The sequence below is a fragment of the Actinia tenebrosa genome, unplaced genomic scaffold (genome assembly GCF_029948245.1).
Source record: "Actinia tenebrosa isolate PJP-AT-01 unplaced genomic scaffold, QUT_ActTen_1.0 PGA_scaffold9__36_contigs__length_13948895, whole genome shotgun sequence".
In the NCBI taxonomy this organism is placed as follows: domain Eukaryota; kingdom Metazoa; phylum Cnidaria; class Anthozoa; order Actiniaria; family Actiniidae; genus Actinia; species Actinia tenebrosa.
Window position 1 is genome coordinate 12,649,971 of NW_028292586.1, and position 12,235 is coordinate 12,662,205.

The 12,235-nt window shown below is 32.7% G+C and overlaps 2 protein-coding genes and 1 long non-coding RNA gene across 3 annotated transcripts; 2 read left to right on the forward strand and 1 right to left on the reverse strand.

Annotated features, from left to right (window-relative positions):
• Nucleotides 1–584: 584 nt before the first annotated feature.
• On the forward strand, nt 585–2,092 carry LOC148904878 (protein amalgam-like). Its single transcript, XM_089024542.1, has 3 exons — nt 585–591; nt 1,141–1,500; nt 1,713–2,092. The coding sequence occupies exons 1-3, from the start codon at nt 585–587 to the stop codon at nt 2,090–2,092; spliced, it is 747 nt and encodes a 248-aa protein (XP_088880668.1).
• A 50-nt stretch (nt 2,093–2,142) lies between these two features.
• On the forward strand, nt 2,143–3,021 carry LOC148904879 (immunoglobulin superfamily member 22-like). Its single transcript, XM_089025065.1, has 2 exons — nt 2,143–2,450; nt 2,573–3,021. Exons 1-2 carry the CDS (start codon nt 2,156–2,158, stop codon nt 2,866–2,868), a joined length of 591 nt encoding a protein of 196 aa, XP_088881191.1. The 5' UTR covers nt 2,143–2,155; the 3' UTR covers nt 2,869–3,021.
• Nucleotides 2,437–5,142, reverse strand: LOC148904880 (uncharacterized). The gene is made up of 2 exons (XR_016118863.1): nt 5,049–5,142; nt 2,437–3,802 (listed from the first exon to the last, which is right to left on the reverse strand). It is a non-coding gene; the product is annotated as an uncharacterized LOC148904880 (long non-coding RNA).
• Between the last annotated feature and the right edge of the window lie 7,093 nt (nt 5,143–12,235).

Below are 12,235 nucleotides of genomic sequence, written 5' to 3' on the forward strand. Positions count from 1 at the left end.
GCCGCATTTCTTTGGTCTTGCGACAATCATTGTTGCCGTTAAGCAAAGAAAGACCGAAAACAATGAAGTCAGAAAGAGAATGGTTAGCTAGATTAAAATGGCGGGAAACTGGTTTGGTGGGATCGTTATTGCGAATATCATAAAGATGATTGCAAATGCGATCACCAAGACGGCGGCCAGTCTCACCCACATATAAAAGATTACAGCGGGTACATTTAATACAATATACAACATTAGAAGTGGTACAAACAAAATGGTCAGTGATTTTAACAAAAGATTTAGGACCGACAACAGAAGTGTGAGAGGCTATGTGAGGACAAGTATAACAACGTTTACGAGAACAGCGAAAAGTACCAGGTTCTTTGTTAGAAGGAAGAACTCCCTTGACCAAAAAAGAACGGAGATTACGATCACGTTTATAGGAAAAGAGAGGGCGGTTGTTGAAAATAGCAAAAAGGTCATGATAACGCACAGGCAATGATCGACATATGAATAAGTTCTCGCTCTGAAGCAACATAACTTGCTATTCGTAACATATTGATGTCTTTTATTTTTATCACATTTATCTTGATTTTTGTTTCCAAATGGAAAGTATTTTAATTAGTAGATTGCTCATTCTTTGTGTTCTGTTTTCGTTTCCTCTGGTGGGTAAGTTAATCATGCTACCAATTTTTACATAAGTATAGCTGGTTCTTAATATTACTCTAATATTGTAATTAAAATAACGAACGTGCATTCACGTTTCCCTTTTTAAATTTTAATTCCGTTAAAAACAAGCCACATATAACAGAGGCATATAATTAACTGACTTACTAAATGCATGTAACCATTAAATGATCGAGCTAGAAGCAAAGTTTAAATTAAGATAGCGTCACGGTATAGCGGAAGTTTATGCATGAGGAGTTCAGGCAAACAAGTCATTTTCTCGTCTTTCCTTATTTGATTCGCCTATTCGATTTCTTATTCTTTTTGGGGTCGTTTATTTTCTTTCTGAATCTGAAGACAAATTTCGGCTAGCAAGTACTTCACCTAAAAAAATATCGCGCAAGCTTTACTTTCAGAAAAGAAATAATTGGCAAACACACACAAAATGCAAGTGTCAATCCCAATATATTTCTTAATCTCTTTCGCCCTTTTTAGGAAGTGGCATAAGAAGTCCAAGCCCTATGATACGAAATGTTGGTCAAGATGCTTTCTTCATGTGGAACTCAACCAATGGACATCGCATATTTGAAGCGAGTTGGGGACTGTTATACGATGGAGTAGTTAAACCACAGTTTATCTACGTAGACAGATCAAATAATGTTGTGCTTAGTACGGATTTGGACAAAAATGCTTTACGTTACAAAGGAAGAGTCCACTGGGTTGGTAATATCAGTGCAGGATACGTTTGGTTCAAACTAACGAATGTTACTCTCAACGATACCAATCAGTATGTTGCAGGGATTGTTGAAGAAGGGAAACCAAACACCATATATTCGGCACAATTAACTACCGCAGGTATGGCCGGATTGCTTCTATTACTCTTATCGCATGTCGGGGGAGTTATAATAAATAAATAAATAAATAAATAAATAAATAAATAAATAAATAAATAAATAAATAAGTTGCTTCTGAAAAAAGAAAACAAAAATAAACAAACAAAATCGGCTGGATTGAGCATTAATCTAAGTGTCAGTTAAATCATACATTGCTATTATATTCTTCATCAGTTACTCCCCAGTTTGTTAAACAACCACCTCTAGATAAGGGTATAGGAGAAGGTCAGGATCTAGTTATAAAATGTACTGCTATCGGTCCACCGACACCTAAAATCACGTGGGTACAGAGAGAAAGTCAAGTCAGCATGAGTACGGGAATGGGAAGTGCTACATTGAGGATAGCAAACATTAGGAGATACCAGAATGGGACGTATGAGTGTCAGGCGAGGAACAACCCGAATGAGAGACTGGTCACTGCACAAACTGTTGTGACTGTCTATTGTAAGTTAAACATGAGCAGCTTATGCTTATTGCGTTATAGCTGCCACTGTTGCAGCTGCTGCTTTTGTTCCAGATGTTGTTCCTTTTGTTGTAATGAAGATGATGGGTGATGTATTGTGATTTTGTTCATGGTGTACATTTTGCGTGGTTTTATATTCATTTTACTATTTGTCATGTTTATTATCGCAGTCAAACCAGCTGTTAATGAGTCTTATTCGACTTCAAAATCCAAATCATGGAATGGCAACAGTATTCATCTCAGATGTTTTGCAACTGGTTTACCTGCACCACGGATATCATGGTACAAACCAACAAATCAACAGATCACTACAGGTGTCATCATTGTACCCGGGGGTAGTGAGGTGACAGTACTGACAGCTACTGACCAAGGGGACTATGGACAGTACAAGTGTCGAACAACAAACATCCTGGGAAGTGATGAACACATCATCAATGTTACTCAACTGTGTAAGTTTATTCAGAAAGCAATCGTGAAAGTTTGTATGTACTTTTCTTGTGCAATTTCAATTTTATAATATGCCAAGTCGAGCCGTTTGAGTATATTTCCAACAATAAGGGATTTCCTACAGTTCCCCCAGGTCCTGCTTCTTTAACGTTCACCGATGTCGAAGCATCATCCATAAATGTTACATGGTACAAACCTGCTAATGATGGTGGACTCGTTGTCACTGGTTACTTACTGGTAGTCAGTACCAAGCCCCCAGTGATCACAGTGAATACCCATACTGTTATAACAGGGCTGAAGACAAACACACAATACACGGTCAAAGTGTATGCCAGGAATATTGTTGGATATGGAGTGGTGTCTTCCAAAATTATCAGAACAAAGAGAACAGGTATGTATAACATCGAGATGACTCAATAAGGTAATCCTAATTTCTCGTTTCTCTGGAACAGTTTTGTGTGTTTGTGTTGTATATTACTGCAGGCCCTATGGGCTTATGCAATGATATTACTTTACATAAATATTGGGTACACAATGTATTATTCATTGAATAAGGTATTGCGCACACTAAAAGCTAATAGGGTGAACGGACAGATATTTTTATCTGATTCTGAATTATCATACATAATAATTCAACATCAATTGTTATCATATATAGAATAATCCATCAGTATTAATTAGCGCCTGCACAATCCAACGATTGCGATTCGGTTTCAATTCCAACTTAGTGAGTTTGTGTTGAAAAGCTGGCACAGTGAAACCAGGATGTGTTTTATCATCCTTTGTTAAATATAAGGTTCAGTCATCTTTTTTAATACGTTCTTGTAAGGTAAGCCAACAATGCCAAAGTTGATGACAGCTCTGCTGAAAGCTACAGGATCGAAACTCTTAGTATTTTTGAAGTGGAAAGAACCAGATGACAATGGTGGCAACATAACAAGATACACAATCTACATGAAGGAAGTCGTAAACAAAGCTAATTGGATAAAATATGATGACGTCACTGATTCAAAGCGGCTTGAGTATACGTATATGATAACAAAGAACATAGTTTGTGGGAAAACATAGATGTTCATGATAACTGCATGAAACAAATATGGGAATGTGTGAGGGATGAAGGAAGTGCCAAGACTATAAATACCACAGCAGACAAAGCAGCTTCTATATGTGGTTCGTATGAGGAAAGATAAAGATAAATGTCCTTCGAATTTGATAAAATAATAGTGTAATCTTATTGGGCCTAGTTTGGAGATAATGAGAATTCTGAGAACTTTTTCCAACTATAATCATTTTCCGTTCTCTCTTCTATTCTTGTATTAGCAACGAAGCACTTTCCAAAGGAAGGAACAAAATCCTGTAAGTATAAAACAGAAAGTGAGAAACACATATATAATAAAGAAACATAAGTGTCATTTAGCGTTTGAAATGAAACAAAACAAAACAACCAAAAGAAAAAGAAAAAAGAAAAAAGAAAAAAGAAAAAAGAAAAAAGAAAAAGAAACAAAAACAACAACATCAAAACAAAACAAACAAACAAACAAAAACAAACAAAACAAATAAGGAACAGAAGGAAGAGAAGGAACATAAACAGAAATAAGGAACCATTAACGTTTTTTGCTGCATTGTGTACTTTGATATTCATCCCCACTCTTTTCTAGCAGCTTCTACAGTCCTGGTAATCATTATTGCCATCCTTGTTCTCTCTCTTGGTTTTGACTTACTACAATTTTCATACCTAAAAAGAAGAGTTCAACTGAGCAGTAAGTTTACTTTGTAATTCTCGTTTATTGAACAGTAGCTGCATCTCTACATGTACAATTAATTTGATATATGAAGTAGCTATAACTTTTCAAAACATGGCGATGCAGCTGTATTCAAGATCCATTTTTCCAAAGTATTTTTTTTTAGGTAGAAAAGAAAGCCAAGCCCAAAAGAGGTACCAAACCAAACGTTTCTAAATATATATATATTATTGTTTTTATAATTTAGATCATAATGGATGCAGGTTTGGGGATTTTGCTGTGTTTTCCCATACACAGTGTTGTTAAAAGAATCCTAATACACGCGTCCCCTTTATTACATTGTTCGCCTACATCACTCTCGAAGCTCTTTCATGCACTGGCGGAGCACAATTTCTTCAAATTTGCTAAGCCAAGGTTCTCTGCAAATTATCAAAGTTTCCTTCCTTTTATTCTACAGCAAGTAGGTTGAATTTTTTAGACAGATTCTCTTTGTGACATTATAACTTTTTGGTCTTCCAGCTGTTAGACATCACAACTTTTGAAATCGACCTTAGATATTCTGTTACTAAAATTGCGGAAAGCTTCAAGTGGTCGTAAAACCTCTAACAAGAATAACAAGAATGGAACTGGAATTCCAACCTTCACATACAAAACCGCCATTTTCCCTGGCAGAGAACATGGTTCAAGCCATAGCATTACATTGCTTCCGACGCGCAGTGCATTGTAGTTGACTAGGAGTCTTTAAGCACATTTACTTTTTTTTCCATTCCAATTTAGCAAAACACTTAAGAAGGCTTCTTCTAGAGAAAGCTATGAGGTACACCACATATTTTTGCTAAATTAGTCTGTAAATACAACCTTTTTAACATGATGAGTTGTAGCATTTTCCCCCTTTATTTCTATCATTTAGAACGACCTTGAGTTGGAAGGAAACACACCAGCAGCAGTTGTAACATCACTTGCACAACAGTCTGTACGAACTGGACCAGTATATGAAACCATCCAACTTTCAGTTGAAGATGTAAATCCTAACGGAGCCCACTCTTCTGAAGATACCAGTAATTATCAGGAACTCAATCTGATGCCAAACACTTCTATTCAAGGGACACATGGACCAGTGTACGAGCCCCTTGGCACAAGGTCTGTGGATTCCCCTATGCAGCACGATAATAATAATGAGCAACACCCGTATGAACCCCTGCATATTGGAAACCAAAGCACTACCTATCAATCCCTGCAGACTAATAGTAGAGAGTCTGCCATATGATGACGAGCTGGAAAACAGTCAGGCGACAGTCAGGCCGTGAATGATGGTATCTCAAAATTTCTTCTGCTCCAATTTAAGATTTGAATAAGTATACTGCTAATGCTTAATCATTTGTAAATTAATAAAAAGTGCAACAGTTAAAAAAAAACAAAAACATAAAACGATAGAACTGCAATGCATTTTTGATAGATATCAAATTGATGACAATAATTACCAGTAATTTCTCATGATATCATGGGAGTGTTTTTAGAAGGTCTTAATTAATCAGTCTAACTAAATGGCCGGCAAATGACGGATTTGGGTAGACGGAAATAGTTTACTCATTAATTAGAAGAGTTTCATTTTTCTATCTATTCTATTAAAAGTCAAAAAAAAAAAAAAAAAAAAAAAACGGAAAAAAAGAAACAAGAGTGAGTAGCTACAATGTTTTGGTCACCCATCCAAGTGCTAACCCTCCCATCTTGAAAGACAACGATTTATCCACTGGACCACGGTTCAAGGTCAGTTAGCATAACAATAGCCGCGAAAACAATGCACCGAATAGACTAGACTTTTTAACATTGTATTTTCAGTGCGTGGCAGAGATGCAAGGGATTAGCCGATATGGTCTGGGGCGGCTAGTCTCTCCCCTGATGCTTTGGCTAGAACATTTTCTTGCGTAATTCGTGCACCCAAGGGCAGAAGGATTTAAACGCCGTCAGGTCCGAAGTCCATACGCCGCCTCAACTCTGCGGATGTCTCGGGCGTATGGCACAGTGGAATCGAGTTTTTGAATTTCTTTTGGTGGGTTCGAATCCCATCTTATCCACATTTTTATACATATACATATACATATTTTATCATTTTTTGTTGTTGTTGTTGTTGTTAGATTTAAATATTAAACAAGCTGTAGGCCACAGAAAAACAAACGAGGAAGCCACAAAATCTAATAAATAAAAAGTTTTACTTGATTTCATTTTAAAGTCTTTTTTATGATTGTAATCTCCAAAACATTTTTTTAATGACCAGCCGATGGAAGGCTTATCCCCAGCACATTTCATTTGAAAAAAGCTGTCACTTTGCATCACTATTAGTGCCATCATGCATAAATACTGAAGGAAATTTTCAATAAACAAATAAAATAGCTTTAGCTGTAACAGAATATTTCACTTTAGTATTATATTGTATCAGTGCGGCGGTACCTATGAAAACGCCGATCAATAATATAAATATTAAAAAATAATTTTAAAAAATTAAAAGAAATAAACATGAAGAAGAGAATGGAAAATATGACATTAACTCAAAGCATTGCTATTCTGCGTTACTTTTGTTCATTCTTTCAATCGCATCACTATGTTTGCGTTACTGACTATTAATCTATATAAAGTGCTAAAGTATGAAAGGTCAGCCACAGCCGAGTAATTATCAAAGATAAATAATTTATCGCTGTGAAGCAACACAACTCGCTGCTAACTGCATCTTCTGAACGTTGTCAGAATTATCATGGTTATCATTCAAATGAAAATCACTGCCTTTCATGCTCTTTGTATTGCGGTTATTTTATTGCTTTTATTTCCTCATGTAGGTAAGTCATTTTTAATCTCTGCGATCGATTTCTTGCGAATCAAAATATCACAACCTGTAGTTGAATTAACACTCAGATATAATTAAGGTTTACGTTTCTTCCATTGATTTTTTGTCAGTTTCGATTAGATATTTAAAACATAGTGAACTAGTCATGCAAATTAAGAATATGGCAACTTTGTTTAGTTAGAGTCCAGTACTCAAAATTGTTTAAATACTAACTAGCTTTGAGCAACATCTTTATTGGAAAATGCTTTTGGCAAATTTGGGATACCTGTGCTTCTATTTCATGTGACGTGAGCTTGATTCAATATCTTCGCATTACTTAAACCAAGTTTCGAATTTGCGTAATTGTGTGACTAATCTGAATCTGCTAGTAATAGCTAACTCGCTCCTGGCCTATTTCTATAGTTTTTCTGCTTGCTTCTCAATATCGCTGATTAAAGAAGAAAATAGAAAGACAAAGAGGTTCTACCTGCTCGAGTGCCAGTAAGAGCTTTATTATAGACCCTAAATCTGTTCAGCAATAATATTTATTGTTTGATTTTCAAGCAAAAATATATGATATAGCTGATAATCTATTGAAAAAAAGGGGAAAAAGAGTGGGGATTTTGTTATGTCAGTGTATAAAACTTGTGGAAATTAGCAGACATTTTAGAAGATAAAAAAAGTGTTAGGAGAAATACGAATTGTACATTTTACATAAATAAATAAACTGCTAGAACAATGTAAATTACTAATAAAAGGTATTTTTTTAAAGGAAATGCATTTTCGGGCTTTAATTCCGGATGAAAATAGAAACGAATGAGAAAATAGCGACCAGAATCATCAAACACTTGTCGATTTCAGTCACGCTATATGTCGAAAATGCCCAATGTTCACGGCCTCCGTATATGAACACAAAATACAATAACCCAAACTGATTTTTGGATATGTTCTAGAAGAACATCTAATTAGTTCATGACGTGAGTTTCATTGAGAAAAAAAATTGCGCACTTGATTATTATTTTTTTGGCGTAGCAAGGGTCACATCTATGAGTGAATACCACTCAATTCAAAATATCATCTGACCGCTTTCAATAAATAGCTAAAACCATTTTTTTATACCCAATCAAGTCTCAAACATCTCTTCTATCAATTTATTAAAATATAGTTTTCATATCTTTTTCCTATTCTGTATGCGTTAGTTGTTTTTGGACTGGTTTGATTCAACTGAAAATTTGCATACTTTTGAGATCGCCGCTAGGCCAACAGTTTTTCTCGGATTTCTCAGAGTTTTAGCGGTTTTTTGAAAAACTAACTACACCACGTTTGTTTACTCGGTAATACCTTCCAGCAAACCAAAAAGGAGCAAATTCGAAATTTTGACTGTGACCGCGAATTCTCGATTTTGCTCGATATTAGTGGACATCTGCTCTTAAGAAAAGGTTGAAATTAGAAAGAAGAAAAAAAAAATAAACAATAAATGCGTGATATGGTAGGGGAGGTGGGGATGGGGGGTTAATTAAGTTTCTTCAGTCAACTCAACGGAAAAAAAATATTAAAAAAACATCGTTTTTTCCTGCTGAAGGGGGGGGGGCTTGAGTTTCCCTTTGCCCCCCTACCGGATCCGCCCTTGTGACGTTTCATACTTCACACAACCAAAATCCCTTTCGGTAGATTTTTTGTTAGATAAAATTTCACTACTGTGTTGGTATCCTCAAAGGATTTTTACATTTTAATGTGAAAAGAGCTTTTTAAAAAAATGTGGTAGCTTAGGTATGGAACTCCATGAGGGGTCTATTGCAAAATCCACCAAGTTTTAATGTATAGGTCATATATCAAGTGCGCATGCTCTAATATTTTTTTTGTATCTATAGGCTCAAAGAACCGTACATCGCAAATATGTAGAAATCGTTTTGTTTTTTTTATTCTCCCATTTAACATTGGAAACCTATTACGTATAGTAAAGCACGGCATTCATGGAAAGCAGGTTTTTTATTTTATTTCATTATATTAGATTAAACTTAATGTATATTAGTTGATTATTTCAAACATTTTGTAAATCCTGATCTTTATACCGTGGTAAAATAAAGTTTTATCTATCTTATCTATCTATCTTATCTTACTTATCTATCTATCTATCTATCTATCTATCTATCTATCTATCTATCTATCTATCTATCTATCTATCTATCTATCTATCTATCTATCTATCTATCTATCTATCTATCTATCTATCTATCTATCTATCTATCTATCTATCTATCTATCTATCTATCTATCTATCTATCAATATTTAAATTTAGAGAAAGGTTGAAAGCACGCATAACAAAATTTTAATTACTAAGAAAGCCATCTAGATCTCAAAGTAATTATAATTCTGTGCAATTCCTTTAGATCTGCAGCAATCCTTCGGGAGCACTTTAACAGAATGTACTCGCCACATGGAATGGAAACAAAATAGGACAAATTCTTTTTTTTTTCTAAATTTTTTTTTCATTTTTAAAAATGTTTTATTGAATAGAAAGAAAAATAAAAAAACAACATCTATGACGCCTACATACCTAAAAAAAGGAATTTTATTTTCTTAGGAAACAAAACGGATTTTCACCTCTTCCTGTTAGCCTAATTGTTATTGTTAAAACATGCTGCATTACAATTACAACTGTATAGGAAATACGACCATTCGAGAATAATTAATGAACATTATTGTTAAAATGGCACTGCCTTCACCTTCTACATTCGCAGTTTTCAAAAAGAAACTGGTTGCTTATTTAAATGGAAGGTATTTTGGCTCTGACCAAAAGTTCACCACACATTTTCATCAAATCAAGTCGCATTTTTCCTTAATTCTTAGAGTATTAAAGTATTTCCTTTTAATATCACATCTACGAATACACAAAAGTATAATTTTAGGAAATACCCCTTACTACACACTCGTGGTCTTTAGCTACTTTCATCAAATGCATGTGGTATTTTTTAATTAATTAGTTCTCGAACGGTGGTTATAATAAATCTACATAAAATACGAAATAAAATAATTAAAAACAAAAATTTAATTATCAAAAAATTAAAAATTAAAAATAAGAAATTTTAATTATTTAAAAATAAAAAAATCAAAAAAAAAAAAAAAGAAATTTAACAATCTAAAATTTAAAAAATCAAAAATAAGAAATTTTAACAATCTAAAAATAAAAAAGTAAAAAATAAAAAATTTTAACTATCTAAAAATAAAAAAATAAGAAATTTTAACAATCTAAAAATAAAAAAATTAAAAATAAGAAATTTTAATTATCTAAAAATAAAAAAATAATAATAAAAAAAAAAGAAATTTTAACAATCTAAAATTTAAAAAAATTAAAAATAAAAAATTTTAAATATCTAAAAATAAAAAAATAAAAAATAAGAAATTTTAACAATCTAAAAATTAAAAAATTAAAAATAAGAAATTTTAATTATCTAAAAAAAAAAAAAAAAAAAAAAAAAAGAAATTTTAACAATCTAAAATTTAAAAAAATTAAAAATAAAAAATTTTAAATATCTAAAAATAAAAAAAATAAAAAATAAAAATTTTAACTATCTAAAAATAAAAAAATAAAAAATAAGAAATTTTAACAATCTAAAAATAAAAAAATTAAAAATAATGAATTTTAACTATCTAAAAATAAAAAAATTAAAAATAAGAAATTTCAACTATCTAAAAATTAGAAAATTAAAAACTAGAAATTCTAATTATCTAAAAAATAATTTTGACTCTCTTCACCTTTTCTTTGGAAGCAAAAACCTTGGAAAATAAAATAAAATAAAATAATTTTCAAAGCTTGCAATTATATTGAAGTAGTAATAAATGAAATTAGTCAAATTCAAATTGTAATAAACAGCGATAAGTATATTATTTTTTAATATTAGGTGCGGCCTTTACCTAAATTGAAAAGTTCCACATCACCAGTGCAATATCCATTAATATCATGTAACCCTTAATGTGCCTTAGTATGTTGGACGAGTTCGGTTCGGGTGGTGCTTAAAAGAGAAATAGTTAGGTTAATCAAAAGTTAAATAGAGTACAGAAATAAAAATAATAAGTTTGAGTTCCCTTATGAAGAAAAACAACAATTTTTAAAACAAAAGTGCTTTTTAGCATCCCCCTCCATCTCTCTTTCTCTTTATTTACTACGGTGTTTCAGGTTCATGAACATGCTGTTAAGTATCTGTGACGGGAATGTCAGACAATGAAGGCTAAAAACAAGATGAGCCGTATACCAGTGTTTCAGCAAAACGCAAAAACAAGACAAATCGAACGAAAAAAGAAACAACAAATAAATAATGTAAGGAATTGTTTTCTACTACTCTTCTAAGCGAAACCTATTTCAATTATCATTTATTTCCATTGATTACTCTATAATTCTGTACATCATCTAACATTATTTAACTAGCTATATGATACAATTTAAAATATTAATGTAAATATGCTAATATATATTTAGGCACTGCCTAAAAGCGGAGCTCCCGATACGGAAATCACAGGGAGAACAATTTGAATGAAACTGAAAGGTAAAAATAAGATCGGGGAAAAAGTCTTCAATTATTTTTTATTCGAAATGATGATAATTTCTCCCATAATAAAAACCATGCAGTGAAATCAAATCAAAATGCACTACATCGTTTTTTGTTTTTTTGCGCGAGTATACTCTCCCACTTAGGAATTTTGTACACAACTTACCACCACCCCCAGGGGCTAGTTTTGTTCATGGAAGATTCTTCAAAAAGTTTTCCAAGGCCGACAATTTTAGGCTTTGTATCTCTTTTACTTAAAGAAAAACGAAAGCTAACTACAGTATAATCCAATACAATATCAAGTTTAGTGAAATTTACCCTCGGATGTCTTTCATTGAGATCGAAAATTAGGACAAATCAAGACCAAATACAGACTTGAAAACTGGTCAAGGTGAGCAAAAAATGAGGTTTACTTAAAAAAACAAAGCTTCCATTCATATAAACAGTTGACAAGAACAACTGAGACAAAATAAAAAATAATGCAAAAGGCAATGCAAAATGCAAAATGACTCATTTCTTTGGCAGTAAATTGGCGTTTGGTAATGTTTTTGAATATTTTTTAGCTTTTTAGAGTGAAAGTCTAGTAGGTCTTTATACAATAACATCTTTCAAGAACCAAATTTAAGCTCATTTTATTTATAAATCATACTTCTCGAACAGCTTAATAATCATGTTGAAT